Genomic DNA, 25,798 nt, shown 5'->3' with positions numbered 1-25,798 from the left:
AGCCTTAGTTCTGTGCTGTTCACACAGTGGGCTGCAATTGATGAGCCTACCTAGAAGGTACCTTCTTTCAGCTTGAATATGTTTACTTCCAGCATGCTTACTTTAGCATACAGGTACTGAACAGATGCACCCTAAATATTAGAAGGAATGTTAAGTCTTCAGTTCTCCCCTCCCCCCAAAAGTGTTTTGCAACCTTTGTTAATATGTAAGAACCTTGCCTGAGCAAATGTCCAACTACAGTTCTCCTTACTCCATCCCATGTCATTGTGCACTATTCTTTCTAAACTCCCTTTCCCATGTTCCTCTGCATATCCAAGTTCCTTTTAAGCATTTGAGGAACATGGGAAAGGGATTTTGAAAGAATACTTGTTATGACACTGTGATTCCAGTGTCTCTAGGCACATAATACATGTATTCACAATCTGTTTGTATTAATGTATCATGAATACCATCCTTTTTCAATTACACTATTTCAGAAAACATGTCTAAGATTGCATACTTGGATGTATACTTTGATTTAATTATGCTTGGCACATAGAAGTCTAGGTTTTCAGGAAGAATAGTAAGCTAGAATTCTTCCCCTAATATACTAGCCAGATATATGATTCCGTTCTACCCACCTCCTGAAATAGTAAAATACTGTGTGATATTTCTTAATGTAGTAAGTATGGGAGAATAAGAACCCCTGAAAGACTCATCAGTTTTCCAGGCTGGAAGGGAAGAGGATGACTCACTCCAAGACTTACTTGGACATCCTTTTATTTCATAAGCAAATGAACACAAGACGAACTTTGTTGCATTAAATTAAGTATGTGTATAGTCCAGCATTTGATTTGCAACAACGCCCATCCAGATGAATAAAGCTCAACAGCATGTATAAAAAAGCTCAACGGCAAATACAGTGGACCCTTGTTATACGCTGAGGTTTGGTTCCAAGATCCCCCGTGTATAACAAAATCCGTGTATGCTCAAGTCCCATTAAATATAATGACATAGCAAAATGGTGTCCCTAATAAAAATGGAAAATCAAGGTAAATTTATACTTTTTTAGAACATTTTCAAACCGTGTATGCTTGAATCCGTGTATAAAAAATCCGTGTATAAGAAGGGCCGACTGTACATGAAGGCATCAGTTGTCTCATAGATGCAGAACAGGGGTAATGAAGATGGGTATGAAGATAAATCTTGCTTCTGTAATAGATAATAACATGGCCACTGGTTGGATGACTGTGGGTGTTATAGAACAAAAAGTAAATTTTCCATGAGTTTGATAAGTGAGATTAATTGGCTACTTAGTAGTAGGATTCATCTTCATGTCTAACTTGTATCACAGGGTTTTCTTGGTGAGAGAGTCTCGCAAGATGGTTCATCTTTGCCTCTGATTGCACAGTGCTAACAAGTATTAACTATAGTGTCACTGCTGTTCTCTTTGTGAGATCCTACATCAGTGTCACCCACCACTACTGCTACTCCCAGTAGCTGTTTGTCACACTATTCCATGCATCCCCTTGTTCTACACTGAGTTGTTTGACTTCCCTGACCCTTCAAATCTCATTCTCCTTTCCCCCCCTCCAATCCTTCCCCTCAGATGCTCCCCCTTCACGTCTTGTAAAGTTACCACTAATCTATCTGTCCTTTTTTCCTTCTCTCTTCATTCTTCCTTCCCTTGTGTCCTCCCCCCATTAGTTTTCTCTTGTGGCACCAGTGTTTCTACTCAGGAAATTAAAAGACATAAAGAAACAGGGTGGCTTTCATACTAAGGAGATATAACAAAAGCAGTCAAAGGATACAATGCAAAGTCAGACAGAATAATGTCTATAAGGCTTCAGGAAAAGCCTATAAATATTACCATATGTGCCAATAATAATAATAATAATAATAATAATAATAGGATTTATTTATATACTGCCCAATCACTGGAAATCCGAGCGGTTTACAACAGAAGGGATAATAGACGGTTCCCTGTCCTCAGGCTTACAATCTAAAAGACATGACACAAAAGGAGAAGGGAATGGTGAGGGGGGGAGGGAATCAGGTCCAGCAGTTATTCTCTCCCTCAATCATAGATGCATAGGAAGAAGAGATTCTATGAAGGTGTCCAGGAAGAAATTGATAACACATCAACACAGGATTTCAAGATAATCATAGACAACTGAAATGCTAAAGCAGGCTGTAAAGAAGAATAAAAAAAAACAGTAGGAAAATTTGGACAAGGTACAAAAAATGAATCGGGAGAGCGACTGATAGAATTTTGTGAAGCCAACCATCTTCATGGCAAATACCTTCATCTTAGAATCAGAGGGGAAACTATACACATGGACATCACCAGATGGTCAGTTTAAAAAAATCAACTGTGGAAGCAGAAGACTGAGAAGCTCTATTCTTGTGGCCAAAATTAGAACAAATACTGACTGTCGTACAGATCATGAACTACTTATACCAATAATTAGAGTAAAGCTGAAGGAGAAAATAAAAACAGTCATCATACCAAAATATGATCTGAACAATATCCCAACATTATTTAATACAATATTGTATTATCTAATACAATATCTAATATTATCTAATATCTAAGCATAATTGACCAGGAACCAGATTAACTATGGTCAGAAGCCAAGGATATAGTCACGGAATAATGCAGAAAGACACTATCAGTGACCAAAAAGACACAGAAGAAACAGTGGATAACAGATGAAACACTTCAAACAGTAATAGAACGCAGAGAAGCAAAAGAAAAGGGAAATAGAAACAAAACCAGAACCATGAATGCAACTGTTCAATGATTAATGTGCAGGGATAAAGAGGATTCCTATAATAAATAATGCAGATAAATAGAAGACAATAACAAAAAGGGAAGAATGAGAGACCTCTTTTGCAAGATCTGGGAGCTCAAAGAGAAGTTCATACCAAGGGCAGGGATATCTATGACCAGAAGGAGAACATATTACAAGATCCAGATGAAATAAAAAGACCTTGGAAGTAATATACAAAAGATTTATATAAAAGAGATTAAAAAATAAATGACACATAGAATGAAGAATCATACAAAGATGAATCCCAGATTCTAGAAAGTGAGGTGGAAGCTGCATTAAGAAAAGTTGGGAAGAATAAATCACCAGGAACAGATGATATTCCAATTGATCTGCTACAGTTCACAAAGACAGAATCAGCCCAAGGGCTAACTAAAATATGCCAGTTAATATGGAAAACAAAATGGTAGCCAATAGACTGGAAATCACCAACACACATCTTTGTCCACAAATATGAAGACACAAAAGACTGCAGCAACTATAGGGCATTAATTTCCCATGCAAGCAAGCAGAATTATGCTCAAAATTCTTCAGCACAGACTCCAATCATATATGGAGAGAGAAATCCCAGAGGTAAGGAAAGGCTGCATTCTATTGCCCTAATCGTTCAACGTGTATGAAGAAACTATCATACAAATCAGGTTTAATCTCAGAAGAAAGAGGTATGAAGATAGGAGGAAGGAACATTAACAATCTAAGATATACAGAAGACACCATATTATTAGTGGAAAACATCATAGATTTGGAACAATTACTAAGGAAGGTGAAAGAAGAAAGTACAAATGCAGGCTTACTTCTGAACATAAAGAAAACAAAAATAATGACCATGGAGGATCTACATAAATTCAATTCAGATAATGAGGAAATCAAAATAATTTAAAAATTCCCTGTACCTTTGCTCAAACATTGATCAAAATGGAGACTGCAACCAAGAAATAATAAGACTAGGAATGGGAAGGGCAGCTATGAAGGAACTAGACAAGATCCTAAAGTGTAAAGATATACAACTGAGCACTAAAGTTAGAATCATCCATGGCATTGTATTCCCCATCACCATGTACAGATGTGAGAGCTTGACAGTGAAGAAAGCAGATAAGAAGAAAGTCAACTCATTTAAGTTGTGATGGTGGAGAAGAGTGTCAACTCAAAGGCAGTTAACAAACATCAGCTAACTTTTATAGTCTTGAGACTGAACAGTTTCTCTCCCTTTGCAATTCAGGGGTTCATTTGGCTAAAGTTACATGATAACTTCATGTCTTACGAACACCACTGGTGAAAAACATTAATTTATTTTGAGAATTGCTACAGCCTTATCAATGTTCTACAGTTTTATTGCAGATTGGAGAAATTAAACTGTTTTAATAGATTGGACTGTTAAGGTTCCCTGACAGCAACATTCCAGGATGGCATGCACTCCCTGTCCCCATGCCACATCCCTACGCGTGTGACTCCATTCCCCCCACACGCGTGCTGGTCTGCTCCCTGGAGACGGAATGTGTGGTGGGTTGAGCGCATGCAGGGGATGAAGCAGTGTATGCATGGGGCATGGAGCAGTGCGTGGGGGGCAGAGTGTGCACACATACGTGGAGAAGGGGGATGGTGGGGGGCTGAATGTGTGTCACCCCCCTTCCTGGGGTGTCACCCAGTGCGGTCCACACCTTCTGCACCCCCCAGTGATGCTGTTGCTCCCAGACAATATGGTTTGGAAGCATATCTGTTACAAAATTGCTCACATTATGCTCTACAAACAAGTTACATAGAATGAAGAAAAGGATGTGTTGCTTAAAATATTCCTTTTATGTTTCCAGTTTAGTTTTTAAAATTACAAATATGGAGACAGAACTATATATGCTGTGCTTTCCAATAAAATTGTACATCTGCCAGGTGATAATGTCAATAGGCTTTGTATTTAACAATATTACTTCTTCCTTAACAGGTGCTCAATAGTGTTCTTATATAATGCAGTGTTGAGTAAAAAAAATAGTTTTACGTAGTACAGTAATTATCTATTTCAGTGGGGTGTTAACTCTTTGACATTAAAAAAATTACTGTATATGCTCAAGTATAACTCTAGAAATTTTAGTCAAAAAATTGACCCAAAAGACATGGGTCAACTTATCCATGAGTCAATGTGCATACTGTACATTAACTGTTATCAGAAAAGGAACCATCCCTTTCTCTGAATAGAGTGCTAAAAGGTGATAGCTTAGTTTGTCCCCAGAGAATCTAAAAGAAGCACTGATCCCCTCTCTTCTATATGCCATGGTACTGCTTCTGGACTTTTTGAATGCCTGGGTGGTAAATAGCAGTGGCTTTTGGTGCTTCCCTTCAAAGGAATAACAAGAGAGTAGAGGAAGTTGGTGCTTCTTTTAGGTTCTCCTGTAAGCTCTCCCCTTTTCATCATCACTTCCCATAATAGCGGGAACATGGAAGAAAGGTGGAGCAGAGGTGAAAGACATTTAGAATAGTGTGATAAGAGCTGCAGGGAGAAGATACAAAATCTGCTGACCATATGTATAAATGATAGGCCTGTTATTCAATTAGCACAGTTCATATAATGGGCATTCCTTCTCATATTCAGGTAAGAATGCCTGTTTTAAGTCAGTATTTATCACTGATGTTTTTATAAATGTTTAAACTAAAAACTAAATACTTTTAAAACAATGAACTGGAGTCATCTTTTTAGCTAACCAAGATGTCTGTGAACTTATAGCTATTATTTCTCTGACTGATCTGACTTCTAATACTATTGGGGGAAATTATTTGATGTATTGTACTTCCGCAGCTACTGCAGGGAGGGGGCAGTTCATGAATAGAGGCCAGAATCCCCTGCTTTTGGTCTTTGGCGTCAAGAGCTCCCACATGAAAGAAGTGGAGGCAGAGGCTATTTAATGTCATGTCCCCCTTTGCGTGTCCTCTTTGCCCTTTTGCTCTGTCTCACCCACCTACCCTCAGTGCAATGTGAACTTTGGGGCCAGGTAGGATTTCCCCCCTTAACCTGATTTTTTTCCCTGGCCTACCCCACATTGTATCTGATGGCACTTGAACAACTGGCTGTGGGTGGTGTCTAAAATAGGTTTTCACTTGGCAGGTTATGGAGGAAGAATTTTATTATATCAGTGCACTCCTTGGCACCCTTTTGATGAAGCCTTGAGCTCTGGACCACCTCTATGGATCATGGGACCTGTGGGAATGGAGAAGGAATCTGCACATAGGGCTGACTTGGAGGTTTACTCTTTCTTATAAAATCTTGCGACTTGTGGAAGATTTTCCTTCCAGTAAACTGGCTGGGCAGCAACCAGTGGTTTTTTGATTGCCTCCGGGGTCTGATGTTTCGCCCAAAGGAAGGCTGGGGAGACTCGTCACAGGTTGATGCCTAGGCCTTAGTTGGACCCTCATCAGGTTGCTCCCCCGCTTTGCTTATCTCCAAGTCCAAATTAAATTAAATAAGATATAGGTCTATAAAGTGGCCCTTATTGAACCCATTTAATTGTATCTGGTCATGTTATTTCATGGTTGGTTATCAATGGAGGAAAATGAGAGAGAAAATACATTGTGTTCTGTAGATGACCTTAGTATTAAGTAATATTCAAATGCTTCAATTAGATTATTTGTTTACTTAGTTTCTAGTCTATATTTCTCTCAGGACTCAGGAGGGCTCACAATATATATATTTTTAAAAACAAACAGATATAGCTAAAACATCGGCGGTCTGCCGCCGCTTGCTCCATGTGGGAGCCGTAGCAGTCACACCGCGCAGCTTCCGCGTGGAGCAAAAAAGGAGCTCCAAAATGGAGCTCCTTCTTGCGGCGCCTCTGTGACGTCGCGAGGCGCCGCTGGCGCATTCGCGACGTCATAGGCGCCGCGACACGTCTGGACGCTATGCGTCCGATACGTAAAGATGGCGGTGCCCGTATGAACAGGGCGCCGCCATCTTGTACGTATTCTATACGTACTAGGGTTAGGGGGGTGCGGAAGCACCGCCCCTTCCTAACCCTAGTACGTATAGAATACGTACTAAATGGCGGTGTGTAACCCGCCATAGTAAGTTATAATATTAAAACACAGTTAAACCAACCACAATTATTAAAACAAGCATTTAAAATCACATCCAACAAGAGTCCAACTTCCCATTGAAACCCTGTTCTGCAGCAGTCAGTCAGTTTGCCGAAAGTTTGGCGGCATAAACAGGTATTTCATTGCCAATGGAAGGATAATAAGGAGCGAGTCAGTGTCAACCTTTGTCGGAAGGTTTCCATAAACCTGGGATTAGCCTTGGAGAAAAGCCCATTCTTGTTTGTAGACAATTGCTGGAGATGGTTGTTGTGACCCCTTTATGTGTTGTGTTTTCCTTTCCTTTATTAAGGTTATCACATGTCCTCCTTTTCCTGAACATGTCCTCTTTTTCAGAGCTAAAATTTATAATAATAATAATAAATAATAAAATTTTTATTTCTATCCCGCTTTTTGCCAGGCAATCAAAGCGGCGTACAACAGGTTAAAATACATCCATATATACACAATACCCCCCTTAAAACAAGATTAAACAATGTAAGATTAAAAACTACATATTAAAACCGACTAAGCTAAATAAAAGTCATCATGGGCAGAGTTCACTGGATGGGAAGTCATATTTGTGGCCGAGCATTTTATTCCGGGAAGGCCTGCTGGAAGAGATCCATCTTAATGGCCTTTTTAAAGCTCTCTAGATTGGTAATTTGATGGATCTCGTCCGGCAGGCCATTCCATAAGTTGGGAGCAGCTGCAGAGAATGTCCTCTGGGAGGTCGCCGTCAACCTGGTCTTTAAGGGCTGTAATAGATTCCTCCCAGAGGACCTGAGTGTACGGGGCGGATTATATGGAAACAGGCGATCCCTTAGATAGGTTGGGCCCAAGCCATGTAGGGCTTTAAAGGTGATAACCAACACCTTGTACTGTGCCCAGAAACTGATAGGCAGCCAGTGGAGTGACTTCAGTATTGGTGTTATATGGTCACTCCTTGTTGTTCCTGTGACCAACCTGGCTGCCATATTCTGTACCAACTGGAGTTTCCGGACTAGGCACAAGGGTATATAGTAGGGCTATTTAAAGTGAGGATCATCATAGCACTCTGTGATTTGAAATAATTAGTCAGTAAATGTAGCCTCTTTTTGCTTTTCAAAATACGCAACCCTGCCTTTATGTGATCAGTTGCATTTTTCAAGAGTTATCTTTATACTCTGACGTTTTTCTAAAATAAAATATACACTCTTAACTGATACAATCTAGCTGATCTAAAAGATAAAGCATAATAAATAATTGATTTGTGGAAATCCAAGTTGGCTTTAAAATCTGGCCAAAAAGTTTGTACAGTGGCCCCTTGGTATCCCCTGGGGTTTGATTCCAGGACCACCATCACCCCGTGGATACCAAAATCCGGGGATGCTCAAGTCCCACTAAATACAATGGCATAGTAAAATTGTGTCCTGTGTATAAAATAGCAAAATCAAGGTTTGCTATTTGGAATATATACTTTCTTTGAATATTTACAGTTGTGGATGCTTGAATCCGTGGATAAAAAAATCTGTACATAGGGCCGACTGTAAAACATAAGAGAAAAACTCCTAGTGTAGAGATTTTTAAAAAAATTGATAGCATAATAAAGAAACTCTCAAAATTTGCCATTTTCAGACCTAGAAAAACAGATCTGCCTCCTCACAGAGTGTGTATGTGAATTGTAAACCATGCCTGGTCATGTTTGTTAGTTGAGAAATGAAAAGTAGCTTCAGGCACCAACAAACCTGGCTATCTAGAAAACAGAGACAAAGATTCTAGCTTCCTTGTTTTGAAAGAAGGGAAACAGTGATAAATACTATAGATAAGAACTTGTAAAAATTTCTTGGCTGTTTCGGCTTAGGCTTTGCATTGTGGATATTGAACAACATAGACAGGAGCCTGTAATAATTCCAGGATGTTGCTGCTATGCTCTCCCTTGCTATATTTTGATATAAATGCTGAAGGTGTGGTGTCAAAGTCTTCTGTTTCTGTTTTCTTAAATGGATATGTTTTAAGTTGGAAAAAGCAGAACACACTTCCTAGTTGTTAGCTGTTGCTTTCCACATTGCTGTGGGGAAGCATCACTGGTATGTCAAGAGAGAGAGAGAGAAAACAGCATTTTCAGTTACTCTCTCTACTAGTCATTGATGTTGACAATTTGTGGCCTACACAAGGAATAAACTACTGTGTGGTATCTGCTCTTAGTTTTGGTTGGTTTTTAATACCACTTGAGGGCAGCACAATCACATGCTTCTTACACACAAAAGGAAAAACAAAATGGTGCAAACAAAACTACCGTGCCGGAATTGAAACACCAAAAAGAAAGCTGTTTTTACAAGTGGCCACATTTTTGTATGATAATCCAGTTTCTCAGGTAGCTGTAGCAAACATCCCTAAAGTATTTATGGGCCTGGGTTTCTATTCACTGTGTCTGTGGGTAGAAAGTATTCCATTTTGCTTGTTCATTCAGGTGACATGCCATATTTCCATTTCAAGTGGCAGTGCCAGAACACTGAGCCTTCCGGACACGTGACTGTCTTGGTAGTGTCGAGATATTATGCAAGTGCTTATATTTAGTATATTCTAGCTGGATGCTATGGAGGTGGCAAGAGAGAGGAAAAGAAGGCAGGGGAAGCTCCATTATAACCATTTTGAAGAGAGGTTCAATAGAAGAAAATAAGTGAATGCACCATTAAAGTGATCTAAATTTACCAGCAAAGTTGGAGATAAATTCTCCTGCAAAATGTTAAATAGACTACTAGAATAACCAATAGATCTTGCTATGTGTTGGCTGAACTGTAATGGAATTAAGCTTTTAAATTCTAAATGTGAAAAAGAATTTTACTCCAAAATGACATTAATAATAAAATAATATAAATAGTAATAAAGCAGTGTGGTAAGAAAATAGTAGTTAGTATAAAATTAATAACTGCATTTTAACAAAAATTATTAGACCAGATTTAAATAATATATATTTCTTTGCATTTTAAAGTTTGTTTATTATTTATTTACTGAAAAGATTTGCTACCCTTTAGTTTGGTAGCTCCCAAGGCTGCTTATAGCTAAAGTATTATTTTAAAACAAGCAAACAGAAAGTATTACTAAAAAGAGAATAAGACAGGAAACAAACAAATAAAAGAAATCAAAACTATTCAAAAGACAAGGCCTGAATACATAAAGTAGGCCCTTGGAATTCATTAGAGTTAGGTTCCACGACTCAGCCAGCCCCATGGAAAGCAAAATCTGTCGATGCTCAAGTCCCATTAAATGCAATGGTATAGTAAAATGGTGTTCCTTATATAAAATGGCAAAATCAAGGTGTTCTGCTTAGAGTTTATATATTTTTGAATATTTTCAAGTGTGGATGGTTGAATCTGTGGACAAGGAATCCATGGATATGGAGGGCTGACTATACAAAAGTATTACTATGGACCTGGAACAATAAAAATGTTGGCATCTGATAAGCCTCCCTGGGGAGAGAACTGAATGTCATAACAGAGAAGGCCTTTGCCTGGTTGCCATTAGCCTCACCCTCAGGAGGTATGTATGTTGTGGGGGATGATGTCCATAGAAGGCTTCAGAAGACAACTTTAAAATCTAGGAAAGTTCAAGTGTGGGCAGGAAATCTTTCAAACAGCTAAGTCACAAGCTAAATGTTACTTAAAATGAGAAACTCTTGGAATTGTATGCAGAAAAGGACTGGTAGCCAGTGAAATTGTTTAAGAATTGACATGAAAAATTCCATTTGGATGGTCCCATTCAACAATGTACCAGCTATGTCTGAAACAACAATTTTATCTCAGTAATATTAAAATACTGAGTCAGCATGGTGTTATGGTTTGATTGTTGGACAGGGTTTGATTCCCAGCTCTGCCATAAAAACCACTAGTGATCTTGGGGAAGTCACTTGCTATCAGCCTCCGGGGGAATGCAGTTGCAAACCTCTTCTGAACAAATTTTGTAAAGAAAACTCCATGATGGTGTCTCCAAAAGTCAGAAACAACTTGAAGGCACAGAGTACACAGTATTAAAAGAAGTTTCTTATATACAAAATCTCAGTTATTCAGTCTAGATATTACCTGAACAAAAAAAAGTGGCCACTGGACTATCGCTGTCCAAAAGAAGTCATGCTAGACCAGGGGTAGGCAACCTTTTTGAGCTGGGGGCCGGGTTGCTGTCCCCCAGACAACTGGGGGGGCCGAAGCCGGGGGGTGGAGCTGCATGCCGGGGGCGGAGCTTCCACCCCCCCCCAGGGTCCAGGCCTTCTCCTCTTTACCGGCCCCTGACGGGGCCCCAGGCCCTGTCAGAGGCCGGGAAAGAGCCGTCGGGGGCCGCCAGCACTGGAGGCCTCCTCCTCTTTGCCGACCCTTTTGCTGTCGCTGGGGTCCTCCAAGGGGGCTCCGGCGGCTGCAGCGGGCCTCGGCGAAGTCTTGCGCGACCTTTCTTGTGGTTGCACGAGACTTCGCGTCTAGGCCGCCACTATTTTGTTTTCCAAAATGGCGGCGAAGTCTCACACGACCTCAGGGAAAACAAAATGGCGGCCCCCTGGGAGCTAGGAAAAGCCGCAATTGGCAGCGGCGGCCGGGGAAGGCAGGGGCCGGCGGAAAGGCCTCTGCGGGCCACATCCAGCCCGTGGGCCGGGGGTTGCCGACCCCTGTGCTAGACAGTGGTGATTAGTGGCTTCATTGTTGGTGGTGAATCAATTATGGGTTTAGTCTGAATATTAAAGGACCTATCAGGCTATTTGGGGGATAGCTGTTGAAAGGCACTTAGTGCCACAGATGGTACTCAGGATTCAAAAACAAGGTACTGTACATATCTAAAAGTACTTCCAAACTGTGAACCACTGGAGATGCTTCTCCATCCAGAATAAGCTGACATCCACCTCCTAGATCAAATGAACCATGCACTGACACTTTGTCTATATTTAAGATCAGCTACTTACACTTACCTTGATTTAAGACCTATTTATCAATGGAAATAATATAGTGCTGGAAATAGTATATGCAGTACACTTTATATGTGCTCCATTGTGTTTCTGAGATCAAGCAAGTCTATTTCCTGTTACCAGTTTGCTGCAGCAAAGAACTACCATGCAGTGAAATTTAAGTTGTTCACTTTATACTTTGCATCCTACTATGGATGATTCAGAACTTTTTTCAATAGGTTTAGATTGGCTCAGTAGTCAAAATAAATCTGAGGTTAGAATTCATATTTCTAACGTCAACTTAGTTAAAAGTATATTGCAAGATTTTAGGATAATATTTCAATTACAGTTCCTTTCATTATGGCTCAGGTAATATTAGATTTCACTTGGACAAAATAGTATGCTAATATATAATTATAACATTAATTTGTTTATTTGCAAATTCAAATGAGAGCATGGAAAGTGAATTGTGGCCTAAATCCAGTTGCCTAATCCCAACTAATATTAGATTAATTGATTTGTTTGCTGAATGTTAAATCAACATTTATGTAAACCCCGCTGATTCCCACACACCAACCCCCATAGTTGATAGTAGCAGGCCTTTATTTGAGCTAAAAGGGTAAGATTAGCAATTAAGGACAAAAATGTTTTAGTTACCCATTCTGACCACAAGAGGGAATGATAAATACATCCTCATACAAACATGTCATTGAGATAGTTAATTTGCACTTATTTAGGATCTTTGCCTTCTCTAAAGATGCTCCCAAGAGCAGTTTTGTATCTAACCTGCAGTTGCCTGCTCTGTGTACTCGCAGTTATGGTCTCAGTTCATAGTTCATTTAATGTGTTACGTAACTCCTTAGATCTGCTGAGCAATCAAAGTAGCCTATTTCGTCATATTTAAGGGTGGAAGATGCAGCAACTGCCGTAGATGCTGCTGCATCTTATGTGGGTCTGCAGGGAACAAGTCTGGCAACAATTATGCAGCCCAGCACTGCAAGGTTTACCTGTGGCCCAGGCAAATACTGGATCAAACATATGCTTCTGTGATACCTATCTTAGCTTCCATCTGATAGTTGGCTGTAATTCTAAACATACTTATCTTGGAAACAAGTTTCATGGTACTTATTTCCAGTGAAGCATGCTTGAGCATCAGTAACAGAAGACCCATTCCTTTCCAATATCAGATGAAGTTCTTCCGGGCGGGCTATGGGGTTGAGACTGCCATGGTCGCCCTGGTCGATGATCTCCGTCTGGGCATGGACAGGGGTAGCTTGTCCCTGTTAGTGCTCTTAGACATCTCAGCGGCTTTCGATACCATTGACCATGGTATCCTTCTGGGACACCTGAGAGAGTTGGGAATTGGTGGCACTGCGCTCCAGTGGTTCCGTTCCTACCTCTCGGGTCGGTCCCAGATGGTGCAGCTGGGGGACGTGTGCTCCGATAGGAGGGCACTTATATCTGGTGTCCCTCAGGGAGCCATTCTGTCCCCCATGCTATTCACCATTTACATGAAACCGCTGGGTGAGATCATCCGGAGACACGGGGCGCGGTGTTATCAGTACGCTGATGACACCCAGATAGTTTTCTCTGTGCCTCCGGCTGCTGCAGTGACCAGGGATGGCATCTCTTCTCTGGATGCCTGTCTGGAGTCGGTAATGGGCTGGATGAGGGAAAACAGACTCAGTTTGAATCCAGAGAAAACGGAAGTGCTCGCGATAGGTTCTCCTGGCCCAGGAATGGTTGTTTGTCCACCTGTCCTGAATGGGATCATGCTCCCCGTGAAGGACTCAGTTCGCAGTCTGGGGGTGCTTCTGGACTCGTCGCTCCATCTTACATCCCGGGTGGATGCGACGGTCAGGAGCACTTGTTATCAGCTTAGGCTGATACGCCAGCTGCGACCCTACCTGGGCCGGGGGGACCTTGAAACGGTAGTACATGCTCTGGTAACCTCTCATTTGGATTTCTGTAATGCGCTCTACATAGGGCAACCCTTGTACCATACTCGGAAGCTTCAGTTGGTTCAAAACATGGCAGCGAGACTGGTCACTGGTTCTTCCAGGACCAGTCACATAACATCAATTCTGAAAGATCTCCATTGGCTGCCTATTCGCTTGGTTATTACCTATAAAGCCCTATATGGCTTGGGCCCAGGGTACTTGGAGGACCGCCTCTCCCCATACATTCTGCCCCGCACACTCAGATCTGCTGGGAAGCAATTGTTTCATGTCCCAGAGGCAAGATATTCTACCACCACTCAGAGGGCCTTTTCTATCTCGGGCCCCATCCTCTGGAACTCGCTTCTGGACGAGCTCCGCTCGGCCACCTCCCTGGAATACTTCAAAAAGGGGCTTAAAACTTTTTTGTTCCAGCAGGCTTACCCCTAACATTCCATGTTGCCCCCTTCTCTCTCCTCATTGTTTTTGCAATTTTGTGCTAGTTGGAAAACTTTTTAGCTGGATTTTAACTGTTGTAAGATGTTGTAAGATTTTGTATTTTCTGTATTTTAATTTTGTTGTATATTGATTGTATTGTGTTTTTGGCTGTTGTGACCCACCTTGATCCCAGGAAAGGCAGGCTAAAAATAACGCTTTTATTTATTATTTATTATAAGTTCTGAAGTTCTCTCTATAGCCCAAGTTGTTCAATACAACCTGGTGTAATTGGTTATCAAAAACTTTTATTCCTTTGCAAGATTGCTCTTTGATATGAATGCTGTACTCACAGCTCTGTGAAACGTGTGCTCTGCTATAACATTTCCTTGAAAAAATTCCTTGGGGCATAGTACCTGCATAAAGTACCCTTTATTATTAATAATTTAGTATACATACAAACATAGTTTGCATGCTTGATCATCATTGTCATTTCTGTTATGAGAAACCGTAAATGCTTTGGAAGGATTATCAAAACTTTAATAGCTGGTTGTTGTTTTTTGTTTTTGTTTTGTTTTTGTTTTTTTTTGTCAACCAGTCTGTGCTTCAAGAGTGCTATCAAGATAGAATTACTATGGGTTCTGCAATAAGTCTATTGATTTGACTACCCTGAAGTCTACAAGAAATGCATCCACATTAACTATTCCACTTATAAGGAGATGAAGCAAGAGAAAGCTGTAAGACAGCTGCAATTTCCCCTCCTGCTGCTCCCCCATCTAGAACCTGGGGGAAATTTGGACAAGGGAGCTACATAAGAAGCATAACAGTAGTATAAAAAGTTAAGCAGACATCCAGCTGCTTATCTTCTGAAAACATATTCTTCCCAGAGTTGCTTTCTCTTGGAAGCAGCTGTTGACATTTAAATGCATGGATTTGTGTGTAATGTGTAGCTTGGCCCACCATCTTACTGATTTCACAGCACTTAAGCATTTACTTGGCAGTACATACGTAGAACATCATTTTAGTGCCTGCTGTACTTCGGAGCACTTTATAAATATATAATTAATGATGGTGGTGAACAGGCTGTTTGTAGCGATCTTATTTTCGTTTAAGGCTATAACCCTAAGCACTTAAGAGAATAGTCTTGTTGGGCATGAGAGAGGGGAAGGCTGAATTATAAGTGTCCACTTGTAGCTCACTTATGAAAGGGGCAGAAGGACAAGAACAGGTTGATCTACTCTTTCATCCCCCTCACTTTTTATAACCACAAAATTTCAGAGTTGGAAGAGATCTTAAAGGTCATCTAGTGCAATCCTATTTATTTATTTAATTTATTTCATTTTTATAGCAATAGCAGCTTCATTTATACACTGCTTCATACTGCCTCAGCAGTCTCTAAGCGGTTTACAACTATAAGCTAATTGCCCCCAAGAAGCTGGGTACTCATTTTAAAAGGGACCCAAAGTGGCTCACAAGATAAAAGCACTTTAAGATCTTTACAAATTAAAAAAAATCCAATTTAAATAATACAGTTAAAACAGTATGAAATTAACATTAAAATATATAAAAGTTAAAAACATAACTTTTATAAAACACACATCCTGTATACAAAGCCACCCTGTCATGATTTTTAAAAGCCTGCCTGAATAAAAACGTTTTTACTTGCTGCCGAAAGGAAAGCAAGGAGGGGGCCAGCCTAGCCTCCTGTGGAAGGGCGGGAGCAGCCGCTGAGAAAGCTCTCTCTCACGTCCTCACCAAGTGAGCCTGTGATTGTAGTGGGATTGAGAGAAAACCTTCCTCTGAAGATCTTAGGGCTCTGTCTGGTTCATAGGGGGAGATACAGTGGTTTGTATGGGGAGATCCTATGCTCAGTACAGGATGCAGCTAGAGTACCTCTGACATAAGGCTGTCCATTGTCTGGTTGAATCCCTCTAGCAAAGGACCCACCACTTCTGCCTGCTACTTCTTTGGTGCTTGCCACTCAGCCATGCTGACGTGATGCTGAGGGTCACAAGTTCCAACTGGCTCTTGGATAAGCCACTATAATTCCAGTTCCTCTCTCCCCATCTGGCTTACCAAATTCCCAATCTGTACTTTTCCTCTTTTACAGTAAGTAGATTCTCCATACAAGGTGCTTTCTCCTGTCATTTATTTATTTATTATATTTATTTCTATCTTTTCACAGAACTAGGACTCAGAGCCGCTCAACAATATTCAAAGAACAATACAATTAAAAACAGAAAAGAGGTGCATTAAAAAGGAATTAAATTATTACAATATTAAAATAGATAGTTATTAAAAGAATAAAATACCTTGTCTTGTGTTGCATGCATTTACAACTATGTATGCTCTGGAAGGAGGAACAAGCTATTGTGCCATGTCCTAGGGGTGCAATAACTATATGTGTTTTCCTCACTATAATTACATATATTTTTTTAAAAAAAACTAATAAAGTGAGAGGAAGGCCCTCAACCCCATTTTTCTCAACTTGTTCTCCACTTCAGGTAGTAAGAGGTTCCAGGGATTGTCCTACATGGTTTCATTTCTCTGATGGAAAGCCCTGGAAAACTATGGTATCTTGATAAAATTTCATTTAATTACACTACTCAAGCAAAGCATGCAGATCAAAAAGGTGCTATTTCAGTGAGTGGAAAATCCCAAAAGAGCAACTTGTGCAATTCTTCCTCTCAAACCCCAGTGAGTGAAGGCTGCACTTCCAGTTTTGTCCAAGTGCAGTATGAAAGTGTGAGCTGTCAATCATCTCCAATTGCTGTTTTTCCTGCTGGCATATAACATCTTCCAGAGTCATTGTCTGAAACCCTCAACCTTTCAGGTCAATCAGCAATTTGGAAACATTAACATCCATTAAGCGAACATCTCTGGCAATCGCTGACTATCAACCTATATCCATTTGGGTAAAATGATAAGAATAGACCCATTACTGAGACCCAGCCTCTGTAAATGGCATTTACATCTACATAAATATCACTGAATACCAAGGACAGGATGCTCCATGCCAAAATATTTCCAATTTCTATATATGGTTGTGAAAGCTGGACATCAAAGAAAACATGACAGGAAGAGAATCAAGTTATTGGACATAAAAGTTCTACAGATTGCTCAAAAAACAAATGAATGGGTCTTAGAGCAAATCAAGGCTGAGATCTCCCTAGAACTCAAAGTGACTAAACTTAAGACTATCATACTTTGGACATATAAATGAGAACACATGACTTATCAGAAAAGATGCTAATGCTTGGTAAAGTTGAAGGCATTAGTAAAAGAGGAGGACTGCATTACAAGTAGATAGTCTTTAGTTGCAAGACCATAGCAGGCCTGGTAATAACAGACTTGGAGATCATTCATAGGGTCACTATAAGTCCAGGTTGAGTTGATTAACAACAAATATGCAAATAGGGTTTTCAGGGTTTTTTTGTTTTGTATTTATATTTATTTATACTGCTTTTGTGACATTCATATACATAATTCCTTACAGTTTCACAAATAAAGAACCCCAAAAGAGCTTAGTTAAATGTTGGTGAAAGGAAGAGCAGGAGAGGCATAGGTGACAAGGAATCAGTGTAAACAGATGCAGGCCTGCTTTGTTTCACTACTTCTACTTCTTCTATTTACATCCCACTTTTCCCCAAAATTGAGAGACAAAGCAGCTTACAAATTGAAAGTACAACACAATTAAAGGCATACAAAAGTGAGCATTAATATAGAATTAAATGAGTACAGTATTTATAAAAATCACTCATTAAAAGAAAAAAATACAATATAAAGACAGAAGCGCTTAAAACCAGTATATATTAAAACAATTGAAAGTAGTAAACTACATTAAAACAATAAAAATAAAACTATATACAGACCCTAAAAACCTTCAAAACCAATACCACACACCATCAAGAGTCCAATTTCAACTGTCTGTAGAAAGACAGCAACAACGGGGCCATTGTGGCCTCTCTGGGGAGGGAGTTCCAAGGTCTCTGAGAAGCCACTGAGAAGGCTGTCTCCCTTATTCCCACCAAAGTCTGAGTCTGAGAAAGTGGTAGGACAGAGAGGAGCGCCTCTCCAGATTATTTTAAAACCATAATCATTTTTACAGGGAGATACACTCCTTCAGATAACCTGGACCCAAACCGTATAGGACTTTGTAGGTCAAAACCAACAGTTTGCATTGTGCCCAGAAACAGAGCAGCAAGGTCTCAATCATGGGGTTATTATTATTTTTTAAAGAAGAGATTTGAAAAGGGGATTCTTCTTTCATCACATATATATTCTCAACAGGCATCCCAGCATAAAAGTCAATAAGGAAGAAATAAGGAGTGTAATTTAGGGAATCAAAAGACTCACAGGTGGTAGAACTCAAGTGCAAATAATGGACAAAGGTATACTGGGAAGGGTGATATAAGGCTGTAGAAAGCTTTGAAGGTAAGCTGAATACAAAATAGGAAACCAGTCTCAGTAGTGGCTTCCATGTGAGTGGGGTAATAAATTTGCTCTGGATGTTAGTCTAAACTTTAAAGAAGGTATCCAAGGTACTGTGCCTATTTGGGGAATAGGTTTTAAGCATTTTGGATAGCTCCTTTAAAGTTTAGTTTAAAAGTCAGAGTGGAATCACTACACCACCAAATAAGACCACCACCAGCTAGCACTGTCAAGCCTTCTTGAACCTGTATGTGTGTGTTGTGTACCTTATAGTGACCCTAAGCCTATCATGGGGTTTTCTTGACAAGATTTTTCATAGGAGGCTTGCCATTGCCTTCCTCTGAGGTTGAGAGCATGTGACTTGACCAAGGTCACTCAATAGGTTTCATGGGTGCGTGGGGAATCAAACTGTGGTCTCCAGAATCATAGCCCAATACCCAAATGCTGGCTGATGCCCTCTGTATATGTAGTTTCTGAATGGCCAAAAAGACAAATGGGTCCTAGAACAAATCAAGCCTGAACTCTCCATGGAAGCTAATATGACTACATTGAGGCTGTTGTACTTCGGCCACATCATGAGATGGCATGCATCACTAGAAAAGACAATGATGCTAGAATAATAATAATAATAATAATAATAAATTTTATTTGTATACCGCTTTTCCACAGATTTTTTACAGCCGTAGAAAACCATTATAACCATAATAAACTGTTACAAAACATCTCTAGATAAAAACCAATTATACAAAATTTAAAACACAGTCATACAGCAAGGTAAGGCAGGGAATCAATGGCATCAACATACACAACTTCATTATCAGGGGGGAAGGCTTGACAAAAAAGGAAAGTTTTAAGCCTTTTCCAAATGGAGCTCCTCGGGAAGGCTATTCCAGATTCACGGGGTCATCACTGAAAAGGCCATCTGGGATGTAGAAACATATTTGGAAGGTGAAATTTCCATAAGATTCTTCCCAGGTGTTCTGAGTGTGCGGGGCGGATTATATGGGGAGATGCGGTCCCTCGAGTAACTCAGGCCCAAGCCATGTAGGGCTTTATAGGTAATAACCAACACCTTGTATTGCGCTTGGAAGTGAATAGGCAGCCAGTGAAGATCTTTTAAAATAGGTGTTATATGGTCAAACCTAGATGTACCGGTGACCAGTCTGGCTGCCATATTTTGTACTAACTGAAGCTTCCGGGCTTGGTACAAGGGTAGGCCCATGTAGAGCACATTACAGAAATCTAGACAAGAGGTTATCAGAGCATGTACCACAGTTTCAAGAGGTAGAGGGCAATGGAAAAAGAGGAAGACAGCACACCAGATGGCTAGACACAATCAAGGGAAGTCACAGGCCTCAGCCAATGGTTTGAGCAGAGTGGTTGGAAATAGGAGGATGTAGAGATGTTTCATTCACAGGGTCACCATGAATCGAGGTTGACTTAACAACAAGATATAACTGACAGGCCTGTAACTATTTCTAGGAGTGACTGTGTTCTTACACTGCAGCAAAAATGCCTAGTCTTATGTATTTTACAGTCCAGGAAATTTAAATGCCATCTGCAAAGCTTGTGACATCTATTTTTGTGCACTTTGCTTAGCCCCCATGAAGTATCCCTGTTGTGTGGATTTTGGATGTTATTCTACCTTACTTGTTTAATGCAAATGTATTGAGGGGAAGCCAAGATGATAAACATGAGGGTGTCCTACTTTGACCACGTCATGAGAAGGCATAACTCAGTGGAAAAGACAATAATGCTGGAAAAGGGGGAAGGCAGAAGAAAGAGAGGAAGACCACGGTAGATGGGTAGACTCTATTAGGGAGGTCGCAGGTATAAATTTACAGGACTTAAACAGAGCAATAAAGGATAGGGAGTCTTGGAGATGTCTCATCCATAGGGTTGCCATGAGTCGGGATTGACTTGAAGGTGGTTAACAACAACATCATTGAGGGGAACTGCTAGTACCTTTGATTTCAATAAGATTCTCATCAGCGATTCCCAAACTTTGGCAGAATTCAAAGATATAGCCATGTTAGTCTGTAGAATCAATATGTAGAGAGATCTTGTAACATCTTTGAGACTAACTGAAAGAAAGAAGTTGTCAGCATGAGCTTTGGTAGACTTAAGTCTACTTCCACAGATGCTACTTAAGTCTTGAAAGTTCTTTCTGTTAGTTTATCACACTGGGGCTAATTTAGGCATTAGAGAAAGATTAAAGTGCATTTAAAGCATCCCGCAAATAAAGTGAAAATGGCAAGTAATTGTGCAAATGATTATCACACACAATTGCACAAATAAAATATCGGAAATGCATTGTTGATGAAATCCCGAAAGTACAAAGATGTGCATTAATGCTTCTTTGTGACCACTGTAATGACAGGTTTTTGTGTGAGTGAAATCATTTTGCATAATTATGCGATTTTCCCAGGATATTTGCGGGATAAACTCCTGATTTCCTTCGTGTCAAAAACTCCTTAGTCTCTAAGGTGCTACAAGCTCTCTCTGCATCCCAAACTTTGGTCGTCCAGGTTTGGGATGTAGAGAGGCATTAGGTGAAGTCCAAAATATCTGGGGGACCAAAGTTTGGGGACCACTGAGTTGGAGAATCTGGAATTGTGATCTGGGGGAATGTTCTAAGAGCTGTTGTAAGAAAAGGTATATTTTCCCCAGTCAAGACAAAATGGTATGAGCCACCACTGTGAACTGTCTGGAGCTGAGAGAGATGCAGTGCAGAATTAATGCAGTTTGACCCCACTTTGACTGCCCTGGCTCCATGCTGTGAAATTCTGGGGACTGTAGTTTGTTGTGGCACCTCTGGTGCATGGTGCCAGGGCAGTCAAAGTGGAGTCAAACTGTATTCATTCTGCATTGTGGATGCAGAGGCACCCAAACAACTGAGGCCCCCTGGTGCAATGGGGAAAGCTCCCTCTTTGCGCAGGGAGAGCCAGCTGGGTCTCTCTCTCTCTCTCTCTGTGCGCACAGCCTTTCGCCTTTACCGCAGCATGATGCAGTTGTCGTCGCACCGAATGAGGCGTCGTCGTTGTTGTTGTTCTTGGGAGGGAAGCAGCTGACCAGGCAGCCGGTATCAAAACAAAACAGCCCGGCTGGCTTGGGCAGGCGGAGGGGCAGAGAAAGAGGACGGACACAAGCGAGGGGAAATAACAGTAATAAGAGAGATATAAACATAAACCCAGTTGCGCTGGAAGAGAGGAGGAGAGGCTGGCAAAGGACCCTGGAGACCCATCTGGGTTGTAAACCGGTGCCTTGGGTTTGTTTCAGGGCGTTTTGCAGGAAGAGATCTCCTTCTTCTTCCTCTTCCTCCTCCTTCTTTCCCCTCCTCTCCTCTTTCCTCCTCCTCTTCCTTTCCTCCTCTTAATTCCTCCTTCTCCCCTTCCTCCTCCTCATCTTCCTTCCTTCTTCCTCCTCCTCTCCCTTCTTCTTCCTCCCCTTCTCTTACTTCCTTCTCCTCCTTCCTCTTCCTCCTTCTTTCATTCTTTCTTTCTTTCTCCTCCTCTCCCTCCTCCTCCTGCTTTGCTCCTCCAAGCCATCCATCCGGCCGGCCGGCTCTCCTTCTCTCTCTCTCTCTCTCTCTCTCTCTGTACCAATCCTGCAAGGAGGAGACAGTGTTTATGCAGCAGCTGTGCCTCTGTGAAAAGAAGAGGAGGAGGAGAATCGGGGCTCTCCTGGGCAGGAGGAATAAGGGCACCAGCCTTTGCTGCTGCTGCTTCTTTTATTGTTATTATTTTGCATCCCAAGCAAGAAGCCCAGGATGCCTGCAGGGCGCCTGGGAGAAGCTCCAGCCCCTGACTGAAGGATGAGCAAGGGCCAAGCATCTCCTCCCAGGCTGCTGCTGCTGCTTGTGGCTGCCTTGAAGAGGAAAACAGCAGCAGTCGCAGGAGCTCCTACTCATAATACTCCTCCTGCTAATACTCAGTGCTCAGGAGCGGAAGGAGAGGCTCTGCGGAGACTTCATTTCCTCTCCTGACCCCCTCCCTTTGCATCACTGACTGGTGACAGTCACATCTCTCTTGCCAGCAAAAAGTACCTGCTGCTGCTGCTGCTATTGCTCGCCCAGGGAGCCAGCCACCCTTCTTTGTATGCCGCAGACATGGCCAGCCAGCAGGACTCCGGCTTCTTTGAAATCAGCATCAAATATTTACTGAAATCCTGGAGCAATAGTGAGTAGTCAGCTTTCTCCTTCTTCACCCCCCTTTACTTACCCTCTCTTGAACCTCCCCCCCCCCCCCATCACCATTGATGCCACCTTGCCTTTGGAGGAACTGCTCAGCTTTTGTGGTGAGATCTTTTGTGAGGGTTTGTGTTGGTTGTGTTTAGCTGTTGAATTAGGGGGGAGGGTTAAACTAGGGGGAAGGATAGCAGTGGGATTATCCTTGATTTTACCTGGCTGAGTTTTCAGATTAGGTTTTGTTTTGGATCCCTCTCTAGAATAGAACAAGGTGGAACAATTCTCCCTCCCAATGGTTTTGCTGGACTTTGTTTAATGCAGGTTCATTTAAAACACTTGGAGGGGGGCTATTTTATAACTGTGGCTCAGCAATGACCTGAACTATTCTGTATTTTTAGCTTTCGTTTTGGATCCCTCTCTAGACTAGAACAAGGTGGGACAGGTCCTACCCCCCTCCCAATGAGATCTTTTGTGAGGGTTAAAGTCAGTAGAAACCACAGAGGGTTAAACTAGGGAAGGATAGCAACGGGATTATCCTTGATTTTACTTGGTTGAGCTTTCTTTTTTTTTTTTTATCACTCAAGGTGGGACAGTTCTTATCCCTTCCCAATGATTTTGAGTGAGATCTTTTGTGAGAGTTAAAGTCAACATAAACCACAAAGGGTTAAATTAAGGGGAAGGATGTCAATGGGATAATCCTTGAATTTACCTGGTTGAGCGTTCAGATTATCTCTTTTTGGATCTCTCTCTAGAATAATAGAGCAAGGACAGTTCCTACCCCCCTCCCAATGATTTTGCCTGACTTTGTTCAATGCTGGTTCATTTAATACACCTGGAGAAGGCTATTCGATAATTATGGCCCAGCAGTGACCCGAACTACTCTGTATTTTTATGATCTGGGGTAGATCAGAAAACCATGGGGGAAATACTATGGAGGATTGAACTTTATGGCCGTTGTGATCTCCTCCAACTTGATTCTATATATCTTGTAAGGAAAATGGGACAAACAGTGTTCATACTCTTCTTACATTTTAAAAAAATAAACATGGAGGCAGGGGAGAGAATAAACAAGTACTGTTAGTTCAGTATTCACATCTCCCTCCCCTTTAATGGTTTTAGTGCCTTGGTTATATTTGCACTGGAAAAATTCCCTTTCTTTCGAAACCAGATGAGAGCTTCAGAATGAGGTGGGAGCTATCCACTGTTGCAGGGCTTGGTATTGCTGATACAACATTGTCCTTCCTCAGATGTTGTTCCAGTTTCTAATCGGGAGAAAATGTTATATAATAAAGATCAGCAAATGTCAAGAATGCCCACAAATAGTGTGAAGTTAATCAGGCCTCTAGGCTGTCATCTCTAACTCCTAAGTAATGTGAAATTTCATTTTCAAAATGCGTCCAGCTCATGCCTCTCTTACGTCAGCAAACTCAAATAGCATCAGACTGTACCAGTTTATAAAATGTACCGTTCATTTGGTAAGGAATAAAAATGGAATGTGTATCTAACACTCTAACTCTTGCCCTCATAATTAAACAGCTCCTGCACATGATGGATTTAAGATGGTTTCTTTTAATAAGATGTTGATTAACTGGCTATAAATCTAAAAATTAGATTAATAAAGCACTTTTAAAATCCTGATGTAACCATCTGCAAATGTCATCTATGGCAATGTATTTTGTTCCCCGTATAGACTTTAATGCTTGCTTTTTGTTAAAAAAATAATTCCTGCCGTAAATATGAATTCACCAGTAAATATTCAAAAGCATTTTTATGATTTGCCCAGATCCCATATTATCCTCGTATTCCATGTTTTTGGAATGTATTAGTAGCCAATATTACTTAATATCTGTTTTGGTTTTTGAGCAAGGGCTAATTGATTTAAATGGCTATAAGATTATTTACAAGATTGTTTGGAAATTTTGTCATGAGAATATCCTACTTCTTAAAAATGCAACAATATGAAATATGAAATTGAAAGAGTTTTTTAACCTGCTTTTAATTTTAATGAAAATTAACTGACTTGCTATGTATTAGAGTGTTTTTTTTTAAATTGGAAAAATGCTGCAAAGTTATACTGAGAATGTTGAGAAGGTTTCCCAAACTAAATTCCAAAGTGAGATAGATCATGAGTGCATGTATCTCAACATATTTTTTTCTGTCTTATAAAAATAAAGTTGAATTATAGTCAACCTCGACACTTTGTCTTCAGTGCATTTACAGCTTACCAGAAAGGGACGATACAATTAAGCTAGTTTTATTTGTTTAAGCTTATTTTCTCATTCATTTACTTGAAGCCTAAGGCTTGGTAGAAAAACTTCAAAGCTACTTGATAATTTAAAAAAAGAACTGGAAAATGTTACTGCAGATGTTCCTAGGCCAATAGATTTGTTCAGGGATTTTGTGTGGTGATTGTGTTAAGGGTGAAGCTTAGCTGTCAGATATTTGACAAACGGTTAGGTTGTTTGCTCATGCTTGAGCAGCAATTTATTTTTATGTCTCTCTGAGATTCTTGCACCGCCATTATTATGTTGATTGCAAAGTGAAAGAAACAAGGTCAAATTAGGCAAGTTGAAACTCTGACTTGGAGCAGCATTCTTGCTTTTCACCTCTCTTGGGGCTACCTCTAAAGGCTTGTTTTCATCTGTTGCTTCTAGTGTGCCTTGTATTAAATACTGTAGAAACAGAAGAGCATGGGAGGGGCAGAGTGCAGAAGGACAAAAGATCTCTGGGGTTTGGTGGCCTCCAGAGTAATAGCCAGCTTTTGTCTTTGGGGAAAAAAACTGTAAACAAAGCCGAGGTGTCCAGCTTGTGAGACCTAAGATCTTCTCAAAATGTGATACTGCTACTTAGCTGTCATGCTCACTGTCTCAGCATGGCTGGCGTCCAAGTAATCAGCCACCTGGAACACACTGGGCCAGCTCAGGCATCCTGATAAATCCTCCTCTTTCTTCCAGTATGACTGCAAGGAGCACACTTTTGGCTTTTATCTTTAAAGAGAGAGAGAGAGAGAGGGAGGAACCTAGCCCTAGTTTAGCAT

At 40.8% G+C, this 25,798-nt stretch overlaps 1 protein-coding gene across 6 annotated transcripts in view; it reads left to right on the top strand.

The window, feature by feature from the left end:
- Positions 1–25,798, top strand: part of FRY (FRY microtubule binding protein) — a 279,770-nt gene that overhangs the window by 31,105 nt on the left and 222,867 nt on the right. For 3 of the 6 annotated variants that reach the window (XM_089512529.1, XM_089512530.1, XM_089512528.1), the window contains exon 1: positions 22,403–22,753. The exons of 2 other annotated variants lie outside the window; for them this stretch is intronic. In XM_089512529.1, coding sequence (XP_089368655.1) covers positions 22,684–22,753 — 70 coding nt within the window. In that variant the 5' untranslated portion in view covers positions 22,403–22,683. Of the gene's footprint in view, positions 1–22,397; positions 22,754–25,798 lie in introns of those variants that run through there. One more of the 6 variants, XM_089512532.1, reaches the window with a different exon arrangement.

The sequence above is a fragment of the Sceloporus occidentalis genome, unplaced genomic scaffold (assembly GCF_023333645.1).
Source record: "Sceloporus occidentalis isolate IW3139 unplaced genomic scaffold, rSceOcc1.0.p SCAF_2, whole genome shotgun sequence".
Classification (NCBI taxonomy): Eukaryota; Metazoa; Chordata; class Lepidosauria; order Squamata; family Phrynosomatidae; genus Sceloporus; species Sceloporus occidentalis.
The sequence above is the reverse complement of the archived record's forward strand: the minus strand, read 5'-3'. Positions and strand labels throughout refer to the sequence as shown.